The following is a 26,701-nucleotide window of genomic DNA, read 5'->3' as shown; positions in this document are numbered from 1 at the left end:
CTGAAGATGGCTCTAACGAGCCGAAACATGTCTGAACTTGTTTACTCCGTCTAATGACGGAATATATGATGTATTGAATAGGAGGATACTTTCATTTTTCGCCATTGTAAAGTGATATTTATGTTGCATAGTCACAGGCTTTTCACAAGGGGGGTGCAAGTTAATCCCATTCTGTGGGTGTGGGATGTTCTTTCATTGAAAATGTTTATCCATGAGGTTCAATTTGCAGGTAAAACTGGAGGTCCTGTGGCTATGAGCACAATATCAAGATTCACCTAAAACTACAGACTTGACTACAAACAGCAATAATAGTGTTTGTTGCTCATGTTTCAGTGCAAGGTCTGTGGAAATAATCTACATCCCAGAATCGTCTATACCTTCATATGCTATTTAAAATGGACTTGGAATTAATGATCAAGGAGGAACCAATCTGCTTTGAGGAAACATCTAATACTTCATGCGTAAGTATCATTCCAGGTAACTTTATAGTGATTACAATTAAACCCTTAGCAGTCATCTGAGTTTGACTTGTTACGTAACTCTACTTTTATCTGATGATCAGGTGATATGTGAGTATCTTCATGTCTATTTTGTTTTTGCTAGTTGCTTTACGTTGCATCGACACAGATAGGTCTTATGGTGACAATGGAACAGGAAAGGGCTAGGAGTGGGAAGGAAGCGGCCGTGGGCTTAATTAAGGTACAGCCCTAGCATTTGCCTGGTGTGAAAATGGGAAACCACGGAAAACCATTTTCAGGGCTGCCGACAGTGGGGTTCGAACCTACTAGTTCTCGAATACTGGATACTGGCCGCACTTAAGCGACTGCAGCTATCGAGCTCAGTGTCTATTCTTAAGGCAATATATATTTGTATACTAATCTCAAATTAACTATGTATATTTTTTAGGATTACACAAATGCACCTTTTATTATGTAACCAGTTTCCAGTGGTTACATGATACACATTTAAGAAAAGGGGAAACCAAACAAATTACACGGCACCTTTAAAACCTTAGCACACCATAAAACATCAGATGAACTGCGCCAATAGAAACAACATCATGTTGGGCAACATGACGACTGTAATACAGGAATGTGGAGCGGGTCTGGGAAATTTACCAGGGCCATTGGAATATGAAGGTTGCAGGTTTGTAGAAAAATCAACCGTGATTCCTTGGTTCAAGGTATTATTTTCCAAAATATACATTACAAAGAAAATTCCAAACAAACTTCATCTATCCAAACAATTCAGTTACACCATTTCCAAAATACAAATTAGATGTAATTTGCCAAGAGCTTTGCTATTAGGTCAAGAGGTTAACTAGAGATATCTTAACATAATGCGATTTCTACCATACAATTTTGAGGCTAAGAGGAAACACAAAGATACAAATAGCATACAAAATGAAAGTAAACGTGCTTTGTAAGTCATCTGAGAAATTGGGAGGTGAGTCTGGGCGAGTAGGGCAAACTCCTATGTGAAAGTACAAGCGAACATAAATGTAAAAGTTAAGGTGGAACTGAAACCAACAATGCTTACCCCAAAGTTGCCCATTTCGGTAGCAAGGATTCGCCGACGTGCATCTGATAGCTGGACTGACGAGAGAATGAAAAGCCACAAAATCTCATCTCACTCTCTTAAAAAAGCAAAGCTGGGCCTGGTGTGTTTACCGAGTGACCATTCAGAGCGTATCGCAACTCGTGTCCGGGTTAGGGGCGTGAATTGCTAAATATGACACTATATGTAGCAGAATGTTGCGGAAACGGCGTATATGGTTGACAAAATCTCCTAACATGCCTATGGCATAGTGATGAACGGTTACAGTATGTATCTGTTCCTTTATCAGGATATTTCATAATGTGTTCATGGATAACAATTGCATTAGCGCAGTGTACATGTTTGCCACTATTGGCAGCATGGTATGAAGTTATCCGGAAGATTCCTCTGTTCTTTATGCAGTATGTATGTATGTATGTATGTATGTATGTATGTATGTATGTATGTATGTATGTATGTATGTATGTTGGGTAATCAGCCCGAAGGCGGGTTGGATCCTCAACAGGTTCACCATTAGCTGTCATAGATGGCCTAGGTGTCACTGAAGAGGCATACTAGGAAATGAGGGGAGAGGTAGTTTCCTGTTGCTTTCCTCACTGAGCTAGAAGTCGCTATTGCATATCAGTCTGCCAAGCCCACTGAATTGTGTGCACCAACCGACCCTATGAGCGACATTTTTCACACCATTCATAGCATGGACTGGCTGCATAAGGAATGGCATTACTAACATCACTCATACCTCAGCCACTTTAATATTGTCAAAGCCAAGAATAGGACTAAGACAGGTCAATGTTCTAGCCCATACCAGAAGACACAGTGCACTGTAAACACTACATCTTGCCAGGAAGGGCCTCTTTGTGCAGTACAAAATACTAAATGCATTCTTACATACAATCATCAGTTTATTGCCTTATTACATGATACACAAAAATGCTATCTGATTTGAGTGTTGGTTCACTTTTGGTTCACCTTCTTGGTGGTGATTTTTGATCAGTCAGCCCCATTAAGGAAGAGTCTTGCTGTTAGAATAAGAATGAAACAAAATTTACAAGGAATGGTCTTTCTCATCTTAATTTAGCCATTAAGAATATTGATAATGATAATAATAATAATTGTGGCCTTTTGCAGATTTTTTGAACTGACACGTATAGAAAAACATGAATGTCTAAGCACTGGGGCAAAGAACAATAAATGTGTCATATCTTCCATACTGTGCATCTCAACCATGATGATAAGAAAAGGATGTGTGTCATGTAGACTCATTACACTGCACCAATCCACGTGTGTCAGTGAGGAATTATACCTTTATAGGACTCTACTGGTTCCTCATATTCAATACAAAATATGAATTGCATTAGTGCAATGTCCATGTTTTCCCGCATTGGCAGCATGGCCTGAAGTTATCAGTGAAGTTACCCAGAAATAAGTATTGATTAAGAGGATGTAAGAAAGTCTTGTAGGTGTATAATTCAGTACTGCCAGTACGGATATGAAGGTGATGTTATGTAACACTGCAAAAGATGCAAATACTGCACATATTTAATTGATTTAGAGTTATATTTTACACACTATTAAGTTAAAAGATGATATATGATGGTTCAACCTTCCAATACTATTACAATAAGAAATGTAACTTTACATTCCTGCTTAATTATAATTGGTGCCAGTTTTGACCATTATTCTTGGTCATCATCAGCTGATCACAAATAAGTATAAAAGACAATGCACAGGTGAATAAAATGTGAAGTTCAAATTATTCTATCAGTTGCTGTTTGTGAAGCACTAAAACACTGTAGGGAGCACTGTGTGTTGAAATTTCAGCCAATCGCAATGCACAGGTAAACAAAATGTGAAGTCTAAAAAATTCCATCAGATACTGTCTAAGAAGCACCCTAACACTTTATGGAGCACTGTGTGTTGGAAATTCAATATTATGAAGAGGTCTAGGATCAAATATGTATTTTTAGTTGTAGTTCATTAAGCAAAATGCCGATCCACACGTCTTGCTATTCTTCAACAACTTGCTCCGTACTACATTTACGCATTTGATCTATGACTTCTTCATGATTTAGGAACTATCAACACGCAGTGCTGATCCCTAAAATTATATAGTGCCTCACGTACTGTTCTCCTCTGTAAAACCATCAATAGATGTTGCCCAGTGACAAAGAATTTGAAGATGTGGTGGTGTAGAAATTTCCTATGGTACCAGTAACAATAGGGATACTGGGGATATCAATGCATGGTTGGGTTGGCCTGAAGCCTGACAAGGTCTTGGATCACCTCTTGGAAATAGCTATCCAGAACATGAATCATTATGTTTATTCTTGTGAAGACCTTCAATGATTTCTTGCTGATGGAAGAGTTTCGTCCTGTTCCTCTTTGTTTGTTTTGCTATGATTTCAGCTGTTTATTTTCCTGGTAGCCTGCAGCAATTGCTGCTTTAATTTCTTAGGAATGGGACAAAAGCTGTAGGTTTGGTCACAGGTTTGGGGATTTAAAAATACAATTTTAAAACAGCGTCACCGAAATCACTACAATTTTAAATTGCATGATAAATAGGAGCACCAAATGGTTAGTCCCCACTTTGTATGCTTAAATTTTAACAGGTTGCCTCTGGTGGGTTTTCTTGATGATGTTTTATTGGCAGTGAGCACTCTATTTTCTTTGTTTGCAAATGTGAGGGAAAATAAAATGCTTAGAACCATGTCATGTTTGGCAGAAATATCCACTGATCATTTGATACAGGTACTTAACTTCGAAGTGTGCAGAGCATAAATGACTGTATTGGGAGGGGTACAATTTGTCTCTTTCCATCCTCACAACCCACTGTTGAGTTAATTCCTTGGTCTTTAGAAAGTAAGTCAGAAACATGATCAAATGAATAATAACTCTGCCTCACAGTACTTCCTCTGTTTAGACATTAAAATTGGTTTAATATCAAACAGGATTTGCAAAAGCAATGTCAGTTATAATTCAGTAAACTTAGTTAAAACAAAATGTATCTTGGGATTAGTTACACTGATTAGTGCAGCCGTATGCTGAACATAGGGCTGGCATTCTTGAGACAACAACCTGAACTTTTGCTTCTCAATACATATGAAGTCCTGTCACAATGCACAATATATCTATATTGAGCAAGTGGCCATGCGGTTAGGGTCATAGAGCTGTTAGCGTGTATTCGGGAAATAGTGGTTCGAACCTACTGTCTCTTGTCAGCTGACCATATGTACTCGTGCCTTTACAAGGAGCACTGATGTCAGGCATACAGGCCCTCAATGATATTGTAGATAACATATAGTTTATTGTTCATGTTATATAGGGCTTATGACTTCCATATGAGGTGGCCTGCCCTAATCCATGTCCTGTGAGGTACTGTATGCTCAATGCCTGTTGTCTTCTGGATTGGCCCAGAACAGGTTTGTCACTTGTATTTTGGGTCTCAGTCTCATCCTTGGCTCTTACAATATGAAAGTGACTGAGATATGAGCAGTATGGGTAATACAGCGAGATCCTATAGGAAAAGTTGTGAAATAGCTGGTCTGTGTGTACAGTTCAGCAAACATGAGAGACTGGTATGTAACAGCACCGGAAGAGGAAAGCAATGGAAAACTACCTTACTCTTTATTTCCTTATTTTACCTCCTCAGTGACACCTAGTAATCTATTGCAGCTGATCGTAGAGCTGTTAAAGATCCTCCCTGCCTTCAGGCTGAGCACTTCATATACTAGAGGAAATATGGAAGATACATTTTCCTGCTAAGTTCTATTTGTTGGTACATGATGTGAAATATAACAGTGATAAATTATGAAGATGTTAATTTTTCAGAATTGTTTTGTTTATAATCAGCAAATTATTTTCAGGTAAGTCTGTACATTTTCCTGATCATTTGGTGTTATTTTGGGAGGTTTTATATTATATAATTGTTCTACTCTTCAAAAATAAATCTGACCATTCAAACAGAACATTCCTCCACACCTGGAGGTCTCTTAGTTGTCATGCTTTTATGGATGCTCAACATGGAGATTTTCTGACAAAAGATAATGAAGATTTGAACCCAAACTGTCTCATTTACTAGGAAATGATGAATTGTTAAGCCCACTTGTATATAAATATATTCCCAGATGTTTCTGAAAAATTTGCCTAATATATTAACTTTTCCACAGGACAATTACAAGATTATATCAGAAGAGATGCATTTGAAAGAAGAACCAAAATCAGAGTTGGCAGTGCCAAGAGAAACACAGGTGAACACATTTGAAGTAATCTAATATTTTGAAGACATTTTTCTGATAATGGAAATTGTAACAAACTGCTGAATAGACTTCATTGAGCAACTCCTCATTTTAAAGAAGACATTTTGAAGATCTTTGAAAATATGTATAGTGGGATTTCCAACATTTTGAAATGATTTTCCTATTTTCTTCTGTTGCCATAAGACCTATCTGTGTCTGTGCAATGTAAAACAACTAGCAAAAAAAAAAAAAAAAATTACTGATCTTCAAATTTATTTACATGCTCACAAATTTTACTTCCAGTTCTCATTTTGAATAGAAACAATTTGTTTGCTATAAATTATAGAAATGCTTCCATTCTGCACATCACATTTTGTTCAGAAATGCTATTCTTGACACTTGCCCATATCATTTTTGTCATGTAGTTCGAAACTTTATGCTAGGTAATATTTAGCAGCTGTTATTGTTCAAAGTCCCTCCACTGCATGGCACTGATGGCTGGTTTCTTCACCGTTACTGCTACCTTACCCTAACTAGATTTAGCCTATGAGCATGGCTATCATCCTTTTGTCATGTGCCAAAGAGCTCCAACCCATTTCTTCAAAATGTTGATCAGAGATGTCTGTCTTCTTCTAAGTCCTCTTTTGCCTAAATTTTTTCCTTAAAATATTACTTGCACAGACTGTCCTTTTTAGGAGTCCTCATAATGTGATACATGTGTTTCAGACTCTTGAGTTCAATTGTCTTGATAAGCTAAGGTCGATACCTCGTTGTGTGGGCTACCCCACTGTCGGCAGCCCTGAAGATGGTTTTTATGGTTTCCCATTTTCATATCATTAATATGCTGGAGCTGTACCTTAATTAAGGCCATGGCTGCTTCCTTTCTGCTCCTACCCCTTTCCTATCCTGTTCTCGGCATAAGACCTATCTCCGTTGGTGCAACATGAAAATAACCCACAGGAATTATACAATTTGCCATTATATATCCACATCTTGAAAGTTTGGATTCTCTTTTCTGTGGGTAATAAAATGTATTGGGCTCTACTGTATTGAGTAGGGTGGAGAGGGCACAGCACTTTGTTATTCTCTTTTTGGGCTTTATTCTGAGATTGTTTCGGGATATTAGTTGCCACATGCTAATGAAGATGGACTCTAGTTTCTCTGTCCAGCATTTGATTTCAGCACAATGGTCCTATGTTACTCCCTAAATATACCATATTTTTTACCATGTCTGTCCTTATGTTGTACATCAGAAAGATTTCTGACGGTGTAGGTTTCTCTTTTACACTGCTTGTGTCTTGTTGAGGAAAAATTCACAATCTTTGGTTACAGCTTTTGCAAATTATGGAGAACACTCATTTAAGTGCAGGACAGGAGGTGCGCTCTAGTGGAAGGTGACAAGGACTAAGTTCGAGCATACATAGGTAAATTATAGTATATTATAGTATTCCTCTTAAGAAGCCTTTCACAAATCCTTCCAATAATTACATACGTAACTGCACATAACACATAACTGAGTATGTTAATCACTTGGTAGAAGACTATGGATCCTTCACTGTCACTATATCTAGGCATACTAAATCTCTTAGAGAATGCCCCTCCCACAGTTTCATCACATTCTTTATCCATGTCTATTTCACTTCCGCTGGCAGTGTCTGTGGTTTTATAACCACTTTCTCTTGCGGTATCAGTATTGCTTCCTTCACTGTCACTATTTCCTTCCATTTCACTTCCCACGTTTATGTTTACCATGGTCCAATAAACCTTCAGTTGAAATTACTGATCTAATTTATTTACATGCTCACAAATTTTACTTCCAGTCCTCATTTTTAATAGAAACAATTTGTTTGCTATAAATTATAGAAATGCTTCCATTCTGAACATCACATTTTGTTCAGAAATGCTATTCTTGACACTTGCCCATATCAGCTTAATGGGATTCAATTTTGGGTGATATGGAGAAAAGTGTAATACAGTATGACCATGTTTGGCTTAAATACATTCTGTTTTGGAAGTGCACTGGTCTGGGTTATTCATCTTGTTTAATGAATATAACCGGGTTTTCAGCATGCCCTCTTGGAAATGAATTGCAGTCTCTGTTAACCAGGACACAAATGTTCACTTGTTATTATTTGAGAGTCATCAGTCCAAAGACTGGTTTGATGCAACCCTTCATGTCCCCCTTTCCTGTCGTGTCCTATTCATCTCTAGATAACTACTACATCATATATCTGCTCTGATCTGCTTGTCATATTACTATGTTGGTCTGCCCCAACTGTTCTTACTGACTACAATTCCCTCAAAAACCAACTAAGTCCAGGGTGTCTTAAGAAATGTCTTATCATTCTATCTCTTCTTGTCAAATTTAGCCAAATTGATCTCTTACCAATTTAATTCCGTATCTCGTGGTTCGTGATTCGATCTACCCAACTCACCTTCAGCATTCATCTTTAACACTATATTTCAGGAGCTTCTACCCTGTTTTGTTCCTGAGATATGTCCATGTTTTCCTTCCATACAACACGACGCCCCAGACTAATGTATTCAAAAACATTTAAGTAATCAGTTTATCACGGTTTGAAAGGTGCAAATTTGTTTTCTGAAGAAAGTCCTTCCTTGCTTGTGCTAGCCTGCAGTCTGCATTTTATGTCCTCATCACTTCTGCTGTAGTTAGTTTAATTAATATGCAAGTAACAATATTCATCTTCTACTTTTAGAAGTTCATTTCTTAATCTAATTTTTCCTGCATCAGCTGACTTTGTTCTACTGCACTCCATTACTTTCCTTTTGGATTTATTTATTTTGGTCTTGTACTCCTTCCCCAAGACTCTGTCTGTACCATTCACCAATTTCTCCACATCTTGTGCAGACTGAGATAAAATAACAATATCATGAGCAAATTTCAGAGATTTGATTTCCTCTCCTTTGATTGTGATACCCTTTCCAAATTCCTCTTTGATTTTCTTTACTGCGTCTTTCATCTATATGAACATTGTGAAGGAGGAGGATCATCCAGTCATGCCTCACTCCCTTATGGAATACTGCTGCTTTCTCAAAGTCTTCGATTTTTATCCCAGCAGACTGATTTTTGTGCAGATTGTAAATTATTCTTCTTTCTCGGTATCTGATAACGAATGCCTTTTGTTGTTCTATGTACACTACAGATGTGTGCTTGTCATTCTTAATTCAATCCTCTAAGATCAGACGTAAAGTCAGGATTGCTTCATGTGTTCTTACATTTCTTCTGTAGCCAAAGTGATGTCCTCCAACTCAGTGTCAAACTGTCTGTCAATACTAAACTAATGGTGCAATAGTTTTCACACTTGTTAGCACCGGCTTTCATGGGAATAGATATAACATCATTCTACCAAAAATCGTATGGCAATTCTCCTTTTCTGTGTATCTTGCACAATAAAGGGAATAACCTCACCATTCTGGTTTCTGTTATAACAGTCAGTTATTCTGAGAGTATATCGTCAATTCCTGGTGCCTTGTTTATACTTATGTCTTTCAAAACTTCTTGAATTCTGACCTAAAAATTGGGACTCCCATTTCATCAGCATCAACAACCTAGTTATATTTCCAGAACCCTATCATCTACTTCTTTACCTTGATACTGGTGCGGGATATGTTTTTACCATATTTCTGCTTCGTCTTTTTTGCTAGAAGGTTTTTCCATCTGATCTTTTGTTGAGGGGATTTGCTTGGATACAGTGGGAAAGATGCACATATGAAATGAGCCCAATCATTGGACTGCCGATTCATAGGATTATCAGCAACCTGTTGACTGTGTTCCTCCATATCCAATCCATCAGCACTACTCTTTCTTATCTAGTTTTCCTTTCTCCAAAGGCTTCCTTGATTTTCCTGCATGCAGTTTCTACCTTTCCTAGGATCATAAAACCTTCAGCATCCTTGCACTTCTCTCTCAGCCATTCTTCCAAAGATGGCTGTGGTTTCCCACATTTAAACCAGGTAAATTTTGAAACTATACTTTAATTAACCCATTGGAACCTGACTAATAATCTAACCTGCAGGGACAGAAAACTATTTATTTTCGAAAATTATGTTTTTGTATATTGAGGATTGGTCAAAAAGTGGCATTTCGTCAAAGCTATATACATCACAGGTCAATGCCTAACTGTTCATTAACTGTTTCTCAGTCTTCAGTGTGATATCTTTTGAAGCAGCTCTCCAGATGAAGTGGAATTCCACGTTTTTTATATAGCCACCTCACTTCAGACCATATTTTATGACCCTTGCAAACATTGCAGGGCCTAGAAGGATGTTTCTTCCTTTCTGTTGGAGGAATAGGCACTGGAAAATGTCCCCATATATTTGCCTGAATCTGCAGGTGGCTGTGTTGACTGGGTGTTCTTCCTTTTGTTGTTCTAGCCAGGAGAGCAACACTTTGCAACAATCGCTCAGCAAATGCTGTGAGAAATTCTGTGTAATGCAGCCACCGGCCAGTAACCTTCATGAACACAATGTATGAATTGAAGATAGCCATATCCAATAGATACAGCATTATCTTTTTATAACCCTTGATAGTCCATCGCGTTACGGGGAAACATGAAAGGACTTTGTCTTGACGATATACTGCACTCATTTTCCGGTTGTAACTTCCAATACCCATGGGGTTTTTCACTACTTCCTCTCTTCCACCTCATTTTCTTTGAATTTTACGTCAAAGTCCAGTCCTTATCAACAGTTGAAAGTAAATGCACATCCTTTCTGTCTTACCATTTTATGGCGAGAATATTGTTAGCATTGATTACTTTCACCATGTTGCTTAATCCTGTCCGTATTGACTTATATTGAAATTTCTATAGAACACTTTCCTGCCTTGTCAGTACTTTACGTATTTTATTGTACTTAATTACCATACATGTTTCTAGAGCTAACTACTCTCTTCTTCAGCGGTGCCAAAACGTCAATGAATTTCGGACTTTGTACATTGGTACAAATATACTTATCAACAGGACAATTATATACAGTGTCTACCTTGAAATTTTAAAAATATATCTTTGTGTTTCAATTTTACTTACTTACTATGTCATATATTACAGACTTTAAAAGAAAATTTCAAATTGATAAGTGAATAAAATCTATTAAATTAGTCACTATATGCTGAAATTTGAAATCTTTCTGCTCTTGGAACTTAGTCCCTAATTACATCTAAAAAATAATAAAATGTTTTTTGTGTCTAAATTTACATTTGCTTTGTCATTTAATAAAACACTTGAAATAGAGTAATTTTCAATTCATAAATAAATAAATAACACCTGTTAAGTTAGTCGCTATGTTGAACTTAAAATATTTTCTGCTCTCTTCTTGATAAGAAAGGAGAAATTTTCAAGAAGAGAGCAGAAAGTATTAGCCCAAAAACAGCTTGTATCAGAAAAAATTTCAACCAATTAAGCCTAATGCGACGAAAAACGGGTACAAAAAGGGAAACAGAAAATCATAACCATTTAAGCAACTTGACTGAGAAATTTCACCCTCCCGTTGTAAATTTGTCAAAGACAGTACTAACAGAGCAGAAAACAAGATACTAGAAGAAGGTCCGAAACACAATTGGCTGAACACGAATATAATCAATGCCACTACTAAAATGATTATTACCGAGCTCGATAGCTGCAGTCGCTTAAGTGCGGCCAGTATCCAGTAATCGGGAGATCGTGGGTTCGAGCCCCACTGTCGCCAGCGCTGAAAATGGTTTTCCGTGGTTTCCCATTTTCACACCAGGCAAATGCCGGGACTGTACCTTAATTAAGGCCACGGCCGCTTCCTTCCACTTCCTAGGCCTTTCCCGTCCCATCGTCGCCAATAGACATATCTGTGTCGGTGCGACGTAAAGCAAATAGCAGAAAATGATTATTGAGTTTGAAGCATTTCTTAATAAAATGCTTCCGGAAATACAAGATGGGGTCGGGTTCGACATTAGAAGAAAACTGAACAAAATCCATGTATCAAAAAACGAACATTACCTACTAGTAACAATTGAAACCAAGAACATTTTGTAGAACGGGAACAGGTAATAAACATCAAAAAAGGAAAGCTAAAGATAAGAACCTCATTATCTCTAGGGCAGATAAAGAGAACATGACTAATAATGGAGAAAACAGATTATGCAGAAAAGAAAAACGAAGATCCAACCCAACAGATACGACGTCTCCTAAAATCAGCCCTAAAAAATACGTCGTTTTTTTAGAGAACACGAGAAGACAAAACTAATAACTATGAATCCCAGACTGCCAGTAATGAATGCTTTACCTAAGAGCCATAAAGCCGGCGTCCCCATATGCCCTATCATCAATTATAGGCCAAGCCCATTGTATAAATTAACACAATTTACCCTGAAATTTCTAAGAAAGAATTATAATTTTCTGTCGAAAATGTCTGTGAAAAATACCATTGAGTTAATGATAATATAATTATACAGCCTTTCCACTCGTTGCATTCTTTTGACATAACAAATATCTATCCGAGTATCAATACTAAGAAACTTTTTCCTATTATCCAATATAATTAAAATAAATATAGTAACCTCAATAAATTCGAGATTCAAGATTTCAAGGAAATTTTGAAACTAGTAGTTAAAAATAATTTCTTCCATTTTAATATTTGCATATATCTGCAGGATGGTTTGGCTATGGGGTCACCGGCCTCAGGGATATTAGCAATAAATAACAATAGTGACTTTGCGAATATGAAATTTTGGGCCACGTTTGTAGTTGACACTCTCGTTATCCTTGACAAAATAATTACTGGTACAGACTCCACCCTTAACAATTTAAATAATATTGATCCGCAGATAAAGTTCATTGTGGAATCTGAGTCAAATGCAAGCATACATTTTCTAGGTCTCACGTTAAACAGAATTCCTTCTTCGATAGAATGCAATATTTACATGAAACTGGCACAGACAGCTACTACCATCAAGAAAGATTTTTCCATCCCAAAGCACACAAATTTGCTACCTACAGGAGTATGGTAGATCGGGCAGACTGGGAGGAGCTTCAATATCAGATACATGGTGCATGTAAATACCATAAAACGTAATAGATACTCGGCAGTCAGACAACATGTTCAAGATTTCAAGCATAACTTCAGTAAATAAAGAAAATTTAAGTAAAGAGTTAAGTACAATTCGCTCCATACCTAAATATAAGGGGTATGATATTGCATTTATATTGCGCATTATCAATAATCACATATATTGTTTAAAGTCAACTTTAACTATAGAGAAAACTAAACCTGATCATTATTTAACCTTTACTTTCAATAAAGATATTTACAGCATTACGAAAATTTTGATGAAACATAACACAAAAATCGCATATCGAACTGATAATAGAAATATGGGCATCATATAAAATACCAGCTCAATTAATAAAACTGACATTTATCAAAGAAAGGTGTCTACAGATCCCAATGTCAAAACTGTGAGTCCTCGTATATTGGGCAGACTGGGAGGAGCTTCAATATCAGATACATGGTGCATGTAAATACCATAAAACGTAATAGATACTTGACAGTCAGACAACATGTTCAAGATTTCAAGCATAACTTCAGTAACATAAAACAGGATTTAGAGGTTCTTATGAACGTAAACAAAGGCCCTGTTCTCAACGTCACAGAAGAATGCTTGATTCACTTGGATCAGTTCTTTAACTCCAATTTGAACCTGATCAAAATCTCAGAAAAATCTAACATTCTCTTTGATTTCTCAATTAAAGTCTTTAGATATGTCGATCTTCCCAATAGATGGTCAATATTTAGCACGATGAACAATACCCTATCACGTAACAAACCCCTACCACACTTTTCAAAGGTCCCGTCTTAAACCCCTCCTCCTATCGTCCCCCAACCCGCTCCTCCCCCTTCCGCTCTTCCCACCAGGTATATCCTACCTCACTACACTCCACCCATCAGTATTAGTCCGTACCTTCTCACAAACTGTAGCTTCTCAACACGCTGTCCAAGGTGAGCCACATATACCGTATATTACACACACTTAAGCTTGTCCAGGCCCATTATATGTTAATACTTATAATTCCTTTGTTTTGATTTCGCTTCAGGCTGATTCAAATCCTTCCTATTGAATGGGGAAATTTTAGTTCACCTGTATTATATCGGAAGAGAAGATGGAAGGACAATCAATTACTAATAACCATTTCTTACTTTATAATTTTATTAATACATCATTGTATAATTTTAATGAACACAACAAGCCTCTTGAGACGAGTGTAACGAGATATACTAACGCATATTTCTACAAGTTCGTTACATGAACAAGGTGTTATCAACTCGAATGATGTTTTCACTTTAACAGTATTTGAATAACAAGGGTCTTAATGGATGGACAAATTATCGCCAAAGATTCAAATGCAACAGTAAATATGACGTGATGATTTGCGTATTAGCAAATTAACAGATCAACAAAAACAGTGTGTCAAGTGATTGCTATAAGTTTTTTACTATCTTATTCAGCACACATTATAGTAAGTGTTTCAAGAGACTTTTATACGTCGATAACATGTTAGGACTCTGTAATGTTTTATTGTTAAAAAACTATGGATGTATTTATGTATCATAATCTCACTTTTAATTATCATGTCTTTTCTCAATTGTGTGATTAATGTATTTTATGGCTAATGATGACATTTAAATATCAGAACAGGTGCCATTATTAAATAAATGTTGTAAATAATATCTTATACAACTGGTAATTTGTATTGAAGGGGTTGAACCTTAAAAAACTTATCTCTGTGATATGCACCTGCCAACCTTACTTGTTCCCTCTGTAAGGGAAAGGAGTGTTGCCAGCTTTGACTAGCGGCGTAACCGCAATATAAACATAGCCAGTGCCCACGTTCCATATTCCCTCAGTCGTGTTTGCCTTTTTATAATGAGTGGAGTGTAGTCTTGTGGTGATCGTGACGACACAATTATGCTGTTTGGTCCCCGTTAGCAGGCTAGAATATTCGATCGCCTGGAAGCAGGCCAGACACAGACCAAAGTCGCCATATCCTCGAATGTGCCACAGTGTGTCATTTCCAGGCTTTGGAGACGATTTCGTGACTCAGGAGATGTTAGTCGTAGGCCAGTACAAGGCCGACCAAGGGTAACCACCCCACAGCAGGACCAATATCGGACCTTAACCGCCTGACGAAATCGGAATGTGTCTGCAAGGTGATTGTCGCCGGAGCCTTCAGCTGTGTCAGGGGTTGCCGTTTCCCGGCAATCTGTGTACCGGGGCCTCAGAACAGCAGGGTTGTTTTCCTGATGTCCAGCGGTGTGCGTCCCACTCCCTCCAGCACGGAGATGGGCCCGTTTACTGTCGAGCAGTCAACATCGAAACTGGACCATGAATGAATGGAGGCAAGTGCTCTTCACAGATGAATCCCACTTCAGTTTGCAGAACGATTCCCGTCACACATTAATGTGAAAAGAACCGGGTAGACGATACAACCACAGGAAAATCGTGGAACAGGTCTTTTATGGTGTTGGTGGCGTCATGGTGTGCAGCGGCATCATGTTGAATGGCCACACGGACCTGCACATCTTCGTGGGTGGTGGAGGGAACACTGTTAATGCTCGGAGAGACAAGGATGACGTACTGTGAGCACATATTCTACTCTTCAGGGTTGCGGTTGGTCCAGACCTCCTCTTAATGAACGATAATGCTCGACCGCATCGCGTTGCCTGGTGGATGAATATCCGGCTGGGGAAGACATTCATCACATGGACTGGCCATTGGGGAGGTGAATTGCATCCTGTCAGCCTCCGCCAAGGACCCTCCAAAACCTTCGCATTGCCCTCTCGGCGGAATGGGATCGACTTCCACAAGAGCTCTTGGACCATCTGATAGAGAGCATGCCACGTCGCGTAGCATGTTTGGCCATTAGGGGTGGAAGACTTTGCTAAGATTTTTTAGTTGTTTGCAAAGGTGTACCTTAGCTATCAGAACCTCTCTAAAACTGGTTTTTTGGACAAGTTGTGTGACATAGTGTGTGATTCAGTTTCCGTTTGTCCAGTAATCCGTCTGACATTCCTATCAGGCGATATGGCTTCGTTTAGTGGTTATGCTTAACTTTCGGACACTAGAGTAGAAGTTTCACTGAACTTCAAGGAGTAATCTGCATGCGGTGCAAGACTTATCAGTTGCTAGTAACTAAAACTACAAATGTTTATAGGTTGGTACAGAACAGTTCTGTCGACCCCACTCTCGACAGCCCTGAAAATGGTTTTCCATGGTTTCCCATTTTCACACCAGGCAAATGCTGGGGCTGTACCTTAATTAACGCCATGGCTGCTTCCTTCCCACTCCTAGTCCTTTCCTGTCCCATCGTCGCCATAAGACCTGTGTCGGTGCAACGTCAAGCAACTTACAAAAAAAAAAGAAAGAACAGTTCCGTATGACGATGGTCGGTCCAAATTGGCGGCGTAAGGAACAGTTCTGTAAGTCGGCACCAATGAGTTAATGGCAAGGTTGCTTCCTTCCCACTCCTAGCCCTTTCGTATTCCATCATTGCCATAAGACCTATCTGTGCCAGAGCAGCATGAAGCAAGTTTGAAAATAGAAACTTATTTTACATATTCGAGGGTTGGAACTTTAATAGTAGCAAATATTCAATTACAACTCATACAAAAGATATGAATGTGATTTACTGTCGTTCAGAGTAGTCACCAGCATTGTGTACATCTTGTTACCAACGATGTGGGCATCATAGGATATCTGTTGCTGCACCTGATATGTTGATAGTTCGAATGGAGAAGTTTACTGCCTGACCAATCTCTGAAACAGTTCTGGAGCAAAGGCCCAGAAGTGGATCCTTCATCTTGTGAATCAAGTCAAATTCACAATGGCTTAAACCTGTGGATTATAGTATAGGGTACAGCAGTTCCCAGCCCCATCGACCGAACAAATCAGCCATGTTTGCACTGTATGGTGCCGTGCGTTGTCGTGGAAAATGATGGGTAATACACATTGACGGTATGCTGTGGGGGTACATAGTACATTAGGATAAATCCATCAGAGTCATATTTGAGTATAACAGTAAATTTCACATGGCTGGGGTTCTCACGAACTCTCAAACTTTGTGGTTTCCCGTAATGATGCCATAATTTCGATCAGCATTTCAGCTGTGGCTCATACAATTCAGCCCATGTCTCATCCAGCATAACGATACTTCATAAGAATGCCTCTTCTTTGTACTTACAGTACTCCAAATGGTTACAAGCAGCATCGTATCATAATCATTTCTGCATTTCTGTTGAATCATGCTGAACCCATTTTGCTGAAATTTTTCCCATGCCCAAGTGTTCCTTCTAATATGAAGCACATTCATATTCGCAAAACTCGTATCTTGGGCCAGCTCACATATCACATGACATCAACCAGTGTTCATTAACACGGCAAGAACATGCACTTCTCCTTCACTGACACTAGGATGACATGGCTGACACACGTCTGCCACTTATTGGTGTCCCTCGCTAAAGGCTTCTTCCCGCCGTGCCACTGTCATGTAAGGCTATGCAGTTTCGCTGCAAGCTTCTTGAAGATCTCGAGGACATTCTCGTGCCGTGCGACCTCTGGCACAATGAATGTTGATCCATGATGAATTCATTTGAATATTGCTCTGTTGATGAAATAATCAACGACATTTTACTAAATTGAATCCTTTCACCTTTGTTAGGACAGTGGAAGGTTCACTTGTGAGGAAGCAAAGTGTAAGGTTTCTCTCTTTCAAAAAAGCCGGGAGATAACATTAATCTAACATAGTACGCAAAGACAAGTGCAGACTACTTCAGATGAATGATAATTTTTAATTTTTTAAAAAAAGTTAGGCTTTTCTGGTCATGTCTAAGAAACATACTAGGTAGTTTTAAACTCTCTGAACGTGTCCTTTTAATTACCCTGTCAAGTGACCCCTGCTCAGCCTGATGGCCTGCAATTTATAAGTCGGTGTGTGGTGAGCAAAACAAATTTTCTGGGCCATTAGTCTTGGCTTTCTAGACTAAGAACTCTACCTCTCTATCAATTAACACGTTCTTTGCTCTCATACAGCCTGACTGGACCAGCAACTAGCCATCAGAGTCTGATAATAATCTCTTACTTCTCCTAGAATCAATCTGGGGCTTCCGGGAATGCGGTGTACTTGCCATCTGTAGAAAACACGGCTAGCATTGTCCTTTAAAATCTGAATGTAAATGTTGTAAGTCTATATTAATAAAGCCTTCAGATTGTCTAGAGTCAATGAAAAGTTCAACAACTGACTATTTTTTGTATGAACTTGAACATGGTAGGCGAGAGATTGACCTTTCTCAGGTTAAGATCCAGTGTATGTCTATCTGACAATCAGAGTCATCTGTGGGAACACAAGAAACAAACAAGTGTCCAGTCATTCAAGAACACATTATAAGGTGAATACGATGACAGGAAGTTGTAGGAAGAGAAGAAAAAAATTGAAGTGATTATTATTGTCCAAGTTTTTCTTCTTCTTTTGCTCCCTCTTCCATTGCTGTCCTCTTTATCTTATTATTAATTCCTTTTCTTGTTCATGTTCTTCATATAGTTTTGACTTGACACTTGTTTGCTTGTTTCTTTTTTACATTGGGACAATAAATTGATATCTTTATTCTGCAACTATGCAGTTTATTTTGTCAGCTATGTTATGTCTATTTATAAACTTTTACTCTAGTTATCTGTTTACTCTACATTTCTTACTTTGTTTTGTATATTTGTTCCTTACAGCCTTCCAGCGATATTAAGAATGAAATAACTGTAGATGAACACAAAGTGGATCAGTTGGTGACTTGCTTCAAGGAAGAAGACAAGTAAGTACTCTTCAGCTTAATTAGATTCTATACCCCTAACCCTTGACAATATGGAATTTGCTATTTATATGTTGAGTAGCTCCCTCTGCAGACAAGAGGTGGACTGAATTCCTCGATATCCCAATATCTTGGGTTCAAGGTGAGCACAGGTCCATCCAGATCATTCTCGAATTCTGTCTCTTGTACTTCACTCATGGTCCGAACTTGTTGATTTGATCATGGCTCGTGAGAAAATTCCACAAAATTAATATAAGTCAGCCTGTAGTATCTAGTGATCACCTGGCTGCCTAGTTGGCACCACTCGGTATCGGAGCCAGTACAATGATTATTAATATTACCATCCCAGTTCTTTTCTCCATATTGTAATAGGTGTTCTTGGGGTGTCTGGTTGACCACGACTATGCTGTTGGCCATTCTTGCAACATGACATGTCCGGAGAATCAACTTGGTGTGTATTAGGCACTTGATTCTTTCCCCTTTCATGCCTCTTTACATCTTTATGTTTTTTCCTTCAAAACCCCTATTTCTTTCATTAGTGATACTTCGCAAATACCTTCTTTCTGTGATATCGATATATTTACTGTCGCCTTCAATGGCTTGCTAAGTTTCAAAACTATTAAATATAATGGCTCATATGATGGCATAGTAGATTTTTATCTTGGTGTTATTAGGTACATATTTTTTTAATGTTGTTTCAGATGGAAGAATAACATCAAGAACCTGCCTGGAATCTTTCTCATATTTCAAGGCGTGATTATTAGCAGTTGGATGACCATGTTCTGATATACTCAATATGCTTTCCATAGTCAGAAGTTATTGTGTCCTTTGAAAATTTTATTTTGGGATCCAGTGGCTGAAAATGCAGGAATGATCCACAGTGGCTGGTGTGTTATATTCCATCATCTGTATTTTGTTTATTCTTCTTCACCTCTATCACCTCATTATAAACACTGCTCCATGCAGTTTGGAGATATTTAAGTGTCTATATGTCAATTCTATTGCTCTCCAACATTTAACTTGGCCTCCTGTTGCTCTTCCACAGTCTTTCTTCTTACATCTGACAGTGTAAGTAGGAGCTGATTTCTGCACAATCACAGGCAATGTATGATAGAAATGCAAAACCTCACTCGCTCATCACAGTGTTCCAAGAACTATCAAATCAATAAAACTCAAATATGGTCATGAGTAACAGCTAAGCAGCCTGTTTGAGAAATGCAACGTGGTACGGTTAAATAAAGTGAGTAAACAAAAGCAAAATTGGGGTTGATTCAGAGCGAGAGGTTGGCTTTCGTATCCTCGGTGTTCAGGCTGGTGGAAAGTATATTCTGGTATAGGAATGTTGGCAACACTGCCTTTAGTCTGGCTGTGTAGGATGAAAGTGAATGATTCAAATGTTCAATTTTGCAAGAATGCTGTTCTTGAATATTTATATCGGCAGCTCATCACAACAAAATAACCAGAAAATAGGTCAAGATGGTGGCAAGCAGCTCTGTGGTGATATGAGTTCTCCGAGTTTGTGTTGTGTTCTTAATGGTATTGTGCGAGGAAATGTTCGTGGGTTTTGGGCATGAGAAGGACTTCAGGTAGTGTACGGTGATTTTGGAGCTGATACAGAGAAGGATACAATCGCAGGGCAAATTCTTCAGTCCTTATCCATCTATTATTCGTAAGAAGAAGTTGCTGAAGAGGAGCTACAGTCTCAGTATAATCTGGACAATGTTGAGAGAAAAATTGACAGAGTCCTAGGAACTGTGTCACGTTTCTAATGCGCTGAGGTCTAGGAAAGTCAATGATGCTCTTAATCTTGGCAGGGTTGGGCTGAATTCCGTCACCACTAATTACATGTCCTAGGAATAATACTGATGTTTGGAAAAGCTGACTTTTCTGGGCATTTATTTTGAAGTTCTTCTTCTCCAATTCCTGTAGGGCTAGGTTGACATCTCTCGCGTGCTCTTCGAAAAGTTCTCGAGGCAATCAAAATATCATCAACATAAATCGTAGTTATGTCCTTCACTTCATCTGATGAGTGTTTTTCTAAGGCTCTTATCAGCACATCTCCAGAGTTCTTAATTCCAAAGGGCATTTTGTTAAATCATAGGTCCTATTCTCAAACAAGAGATCTGTAAAAAGTCTACTTTCAGCATCCAATTTTATATGATAATATGAAGAAATTCTGTCAAGGCAACTAAAGAAATTCATGCCATGGAATCTTCTGATTATATCCTTAAGTAATGGAGGACGGTCATATTCTAAGGTCAATCGGTCGTTGAGGACGCGCGCGTCGATGCAAATCCTGATATTGCCGTTAGGCTTACGCACTATGACGAATGGATTCAAATACTTAGTTACGCAAGGCAAAATTAGCCCATCATCTGTCATTTTGTGAATTAGATCACGAACTTCTTTCCTATATTTCTCGGGAATGGGATATGGCTTTTTCTGGTAAGGGGACAAGTCATTTACGTTGAGATGATACTCATAACCAACTATCTCTCCAGGTTTATCATCGAACACACATGCAAATTTTTGAAAAACTTCATTCTTATGCCTGGTTTCTGAAACGTGAGATATCGAACCTATGGCGGTATCGAATGGTTAACTTGTGTTTTGGCGTTGCACGAACGTAAGATACATCTATCGGTTCGACAAATCGCTTGCTAACTTAGAGGGCCCTGAGCAGGAGATATCTATTAGTTATCTTGGTGGGCGCGTGCGCAGTACTTCAGTATCAGCAGCTAACATTGTGTTTGTTAAAATTTTCTATGGCTTTCTCATCTTCTTCCACATTCTAGAACGACCACGATTATATCATCGTCGGCATAATGTTCTAATGAAGTATACAGTAGTGAAAATGAATTCAAAGACAGATTGAGGCTAAACAAATATACTATCGTAGGTTTGGTAGAGGGTACAGACGACAATTTGCGTCCTGTGACAAATAATTTTCCATTGTTCCCTGTTGATCGATTATTAGTTACGACACCCTTTAAGATTCAGTACTACTGAGTCTTATCATATTTGTATCTGTGACTGCATTCGTGTCCATAAAAGCACTGGTACCAGTAACTGAGTATAACAGATAATTACACATTTATCTTAGTAGGCCTACTGCAGCCCTACTTGCATTGACAGTGAGCATATACTCTTATCGTGGGATTGTTTTTAACTAACGATATTACATTACAAGGAACTAACAGCTTATACAATTATGTTAATTACCCGATATATATCGTTATACTGTGATCAAACAATGTTCATATTTTGTAGTAACAGGGAAGAGATACGGTAAACTTATAAGGCTCATTGTAAACTGGATTGCGCGTGACATGTGCCACTCGTGTGCAGATTTCATTAGAAATCCTCAAACAATGTCAAATTCTTCTGACAGTCCTTAAACACCACGAAACTGACACCCACGTCTGCAAGAACTAGTCGAATACCCATTTCTTGCTGCATGGCAAAGAGGGAATAATAGGAGCTGCACAGAAAGCTCAAATGCGATGCATTACTTGTGCGCATGCGCCTGACGATCTAGGGAACACACCTAATGCACAAAAACAAAGCAGTACGAGGGGTGGCATCTAGTGTGTATTTATGAAACTTGATCAACGAGCCAATGGTTGACAGTTCGATAAGTTAGCTGCTGTTCCGCTGTGCAACGCTGCGAAGATTTATCGAGTCGACAGCTGTAGTAAAGCAATAGCTATTGGAAAGATATCTCACCACTCCAGAAACTGGGCATTAGCTTCCTCCAATTTTAATTTTATTTCCATGTCTTCAACCACACTGGCTTTTGACATTACATAATCCGGACCTATTATGGAGTTCTCATTGAATAGGGACTCTACACTGTCCTCACTCTGCTCACACCTTCTACTCTCTGCTACGGCTGGCACTCCCTCGCTCGCAGTGGGCTCAATATTGTCACCACCGTCTTCTTCGAAATGGGTTCTGTTCTCTTGAACTTCCAGGTCGCTTCGTCCTACCAGCTGCAGTCCTATGGAATTATTCTTTAATTTCACGAGGTTGGCATCATAGTCAATGGTTCCCTTGTATTTGATCATAAAATGTGATCCAAGTGTTAGGTTGAAGTTAAGGCGTGAAACTACCAAAAATATGTGTTCGAATGACTGGCTATTTATTACAAATTCCAAAAATTCCTGGGATTTACACTTAACTACTTTATCAGGAATTATCCCTCTTACTTTAATCTGAGCTGCAAATAATAATAAAATATTGTTCTGATTTTTATATGAGTCAACAAGCCTATCAGAAATTAAAGAAGCTTGGGCTCCAGAGTCGATGAGCGTAATCACCTGTAAGTTACCTGTGCGTACTGTTATAACAGGTAATGAATGAGTAATTATTGGCCTTGGTGTCTGTGCGTCATCGAGCAGTAATTCAGAATCGTCAGTGTGCCAGTAAATGATGACAGCAGTACAATAATCTGACATCTCGTCCTCATTGTGTTTTGTAGTCAATCTCCCTACTGTGTGATCGGCGTTTTTTATAGCGCCTGTTAATTCAGGGTCAGGCGATCGTTGCTCTCTTAGTCCGAATTGATGTTGGTATTCCAGGGACGTGGCTCCAGGTTCATCAGGATTGCGGTTTCTTTCCCTGACGTATTCCTGTGTATCCCTCCATCTTCTTTCGAGGTCCCGTCTTTTGGACTCGCAATTTCCTTCACGAGTGTTTTCACGCTGTCTCCATGAATTCCTTGGTTGGTAAGGATGTCTGTCCTGATTGCTCTGACGTCTAAAATTTCGGAATCTTGTTGGGTTGGTAGGGCTTATTCTGCCTTCTTCACGTGTCCTGGGTTCCTCTCTCTCCGGCGGCTTTATCTCCGTAGAGTTCGTACTTATTTCTCTATTCCTGTTAGTCTTCGGCGTAGATTGGGTATTAGCCATGTCTAGCCTGCGAAAAGTAGCGTCGAAATGCTCCAATGTTTTAATATTGGCAGCGACTAATATCTCCTGGACATGAGGTGGATATTGAAGTATCAAGATCTGAATGAGTTCAATATCTGCCAAAGCAGATCTAAAAATTGTAGCTTCTTTAATTGCATTAGGCAATAATCGGAATATCGAGAGGTATTGACTGAAGTGTGGTATTTTCTAGCGTATAATTGCATCTTAACGCATCCCGAAAGCATTTAAGAAGTGCCTGTTTAAAGTCGTCATAGTTTTTAAAGCTGCTCTTAAAAGCTATGAACCATGATAAGGCTCGTCCTTCTAGAAGCTTAGATACGACCCTAAGTTTTCTGTCGTGTTCTACCCTATTCTCTTGCAGGTAATCGTCGACATTTAACAAGAATTCTCGGGCAGTGAACTCGTTACGTCCTGAAAATTTGACTGACTTGTCATCCGGTACTTTAATGAGGGTGGTTGTGCAGTGTACTTCCCTCGACGAACCAGGAATTTTGACGTTAGTCGTACGATCTCTGAGTTTAATTTGATTAACCTCTTCGGATAAGTTCTCAATTTTGGAATTAATTGAGGCGTCTAAATCTTTCATTTCATTTCTCAAGTCAGTTTTGATGACTTGTACGTCCTTACAAAAAGCTGCTATCTGGGTATGAGTGCTGTCTAGCTGTCCTGTAATACGCTTGTCGAGTTCTCCTTGCGTGCTTTTAATTAATACTATCTCGCTTCATAATTTGCCCATGTCATTTTTTAATGCATCTCGAAGGTTTTTCTGAACCTGAGCTAGCATTATTTGAGCTTGCGAGATGTTACCATGGGATTCTTGAAATTCAGTTCGTAAATCTTTGAGTTTGGTGGAAAATGCTTGAACAGAAGGAAGAACATTTCTAAGATCTTTGTCTAAAGATTTGACGACCTCTGTCTTTATTTCTTCCTTCAACGAACTGGTCCCGCATGTTTTTTAATGTGGCTTCAACTTGTGCGCTTGAGTCTGTAAGTTTCTTTTCGAGGCGAGTTCCAGCTTCACGGAATCGTTGCTCGTTAGGGGCACTGGATTCAGTGAGCCTTTTATTAATAACTTTATTGGCCTCTGCAAACTTGGTGTCCAAGGTCCTGTCAATTTTAGAAGTTAATTCTTCGACCTTGCTGTTTGACTCAGTTAACTGCGCTTGCAGTTGAGTGTTTTGAGCCTGCAATTGTGACTGCAATTGGTTATTAGACTTGATCATTTGCGTATTTAACGCGGTTATTTGCGTGTTCATTTGCACATTGGACTCTACCATTTGCGTGTTAATTCGATCTATTTTTGCATTCTGATCCTTAATACTAAGCCTGAGAGCTTCGATTGCTGCAAGTAAATTATCCATGTTTGCAGAATATTCGATTAAGTCAAATACAACAAGCTCTTCGTGTTCGTAGTAGCTCTGGTCGAACCCTGTACTCAAATTGAAATTCTCATGACTCCAATCGAACCCTGAATGTTGATCGTTGTCTATTACAACTGGCGTGGCTCCAAATCGAGCCCTGAATGTTGCGTGCCATCTATTATATTATTCTATCCTCTCTCTGCCAGGAAATGTTCGTGGGTTTTGGGCATGAGAAGGATCTCAGGCATTGTACGGTGATTTTGGAGCTGATACAGAGAAGGATAGAATCGCAGGGCGAATAATAGATGGTTATACTTTTTCCAAACAATTTATTAATATTCATAGATTCATCACACTGCAATCTTAATATAGGACTCAAATCATTCATCAAAATCTGTCAAAATCAAAAGGTTTAAACAGAGATCTTCTTGAAATCAGTTCAAAAAAAAATATCACTCCTCCATGGGACATTGATATCCTATAGTATTTTTAACTCTTATGAAAACACTAAGTATCAATTTTGCACCTGGAGTCTTTTTAAGTCTTAAATCATAAAATGAACACACACACTTATTATTGAAAAGTTGAAATAAAGATTTTTTTTGCTAGGGGCTTTACGTCGCACCGACACAGATAGGTCTTATGGCAACGATGGGATAGGAAAGGCCTAGGAGTTGGAAGGAAGCGGCCGTGGCCTTAATTAAGGTACAGCCCCAGCATTTGCCTGGTGGGAAAATGGGAAACCACGGAAAAACCATTTTCAGGGCTGCCGATAGTAGGATTCAAACCTACTATCTCCCGGAAGCAAGCTCACAGCCGCGCGCCTCTACGCGCACGGCCAACTCGCCCGGTGAAATAAAGATTTAAATTCTTGTTGAATGTCTCTCAGTTTGTTAGAATTGAAATTAAGGATCATAAAGCACTTGAAAACCCTAAAGTTCTTCTACATAATGTGAATATGAATTAGTTATTAAATTGAAAAAATAAATTTATCACCAAATGTGAACTTCTTAGAAATGATGAAAAATTATGAAATATTACTCACACGTAGCACTGGAATATCACTGTTCTGGATTAATAGTTTTGCAAAGAGTCAGTCAGTTTGTGACTACTCACTCAGAAAAGAAATCAGCTTACGAATGTTGAAGTGGAGAATGGAAGTCTGGAACATTCCGCGGAGTGCGGACAGAGACTCGAACTCGGCGATGTTCCATGAAGTGACCACGTTGACGTCCCTCGATGGGTACCATAGATGAAGTGATGTTTGATGTAACTGGATCTTGTAGTATTTCACCAAAATTTCCGCTGCTCTTGGAAGTGATATTAGCACACGGAAAGTTCAATTGGCACGATTGATATTAGTAATCACGGATGTTATTATCACTCACTGTCGTAAAACACAGTTCAGCTCATATTCTAATTTTATGATGTCAAATGAATAATTACAGTCCTTGCTGCATAAGACACAGTTTAAAATCGTCACTGATAACGTCTGAAAATACGGTCGTGAAGTAGTAAGCACAGTTCAAACACTTGAAAATGCAATGTGTAATAATTTTTATCACAGTCTCTGAGCCGCTATCATAAGCAGATGAAGATGATTTTCTGGTCATGATTAGCATGAATTATCTAATAAAAAGTTCTTAATGTTCACTGAGTTTATTACTGGAAAAACAGTAAAGTCTTGTCCTAATATGGCATGAACACTGAGAAAATAAAGTTACACACAGTTCAAGGATGTACTGTCTTAAAAGAAATGAGTCCTAGAATAATC

General features: G+C 38.6%; 1 protein-coding gene across 2 annotated transcripts in view; it reads left to right on the top strand.

The window, feature by feature from the left end:
- The first annotated feature begins 401 nt into the window (after positions 1-401).
- The window catches only part of LOC136881889 (gastrula zinc finger protein XlCGF57.1-like), a 37,123-nt gene continuing 10,823 nt past the window's right edge, over positions 402-26,701 (top strand). Inside the window, exons 1-4 of one of the 2 annotated variants that reach the window (XM_068229482.1) lie at positions 402-461; positions 5,724-5,804; positions 18,556-18,638; positions 19,337-19,438. In XM_068229482.1, coding sequence (XP_068085583.1) covers positions 411-461; positions 5,724-5,804; positions 18,556-18,638; positions 19,337-19,421 — 300 coding nt within the window. In that variant the 5' untranslated portion in view covers positions 402-410 and the 3' untranslated portion in view covers positions 19,422-19,438. Of the gene's footprint in view, positions 462-5,723; positions 5,805-18,555; positions 18,639-19,336; positions 19,439-26,701 lie in introns of those variants that run through there. The other variant, XM_067154332.2, reaches the window with a different exon arrangement.

This window comes from Anabrus simplex, chromosome 10 (assembly GCF_040414725.1).
Source record: "Anabrus simplex isolate iqAnaSimp1 chromosome 10, ASM4041472v1, whole genome shotgun sequence".
NCBI lineage: Eukaryota > Metazoa > Arthropoda > Insecta > Orthoptera > Tettigoniidae > Anabrus > Anabrus simplex.
The sequence above is the reverse complement of the archived record's forward strand: the minus strand, read 5'-3'. Positions and strand labels throughout refer to the sequence as shown.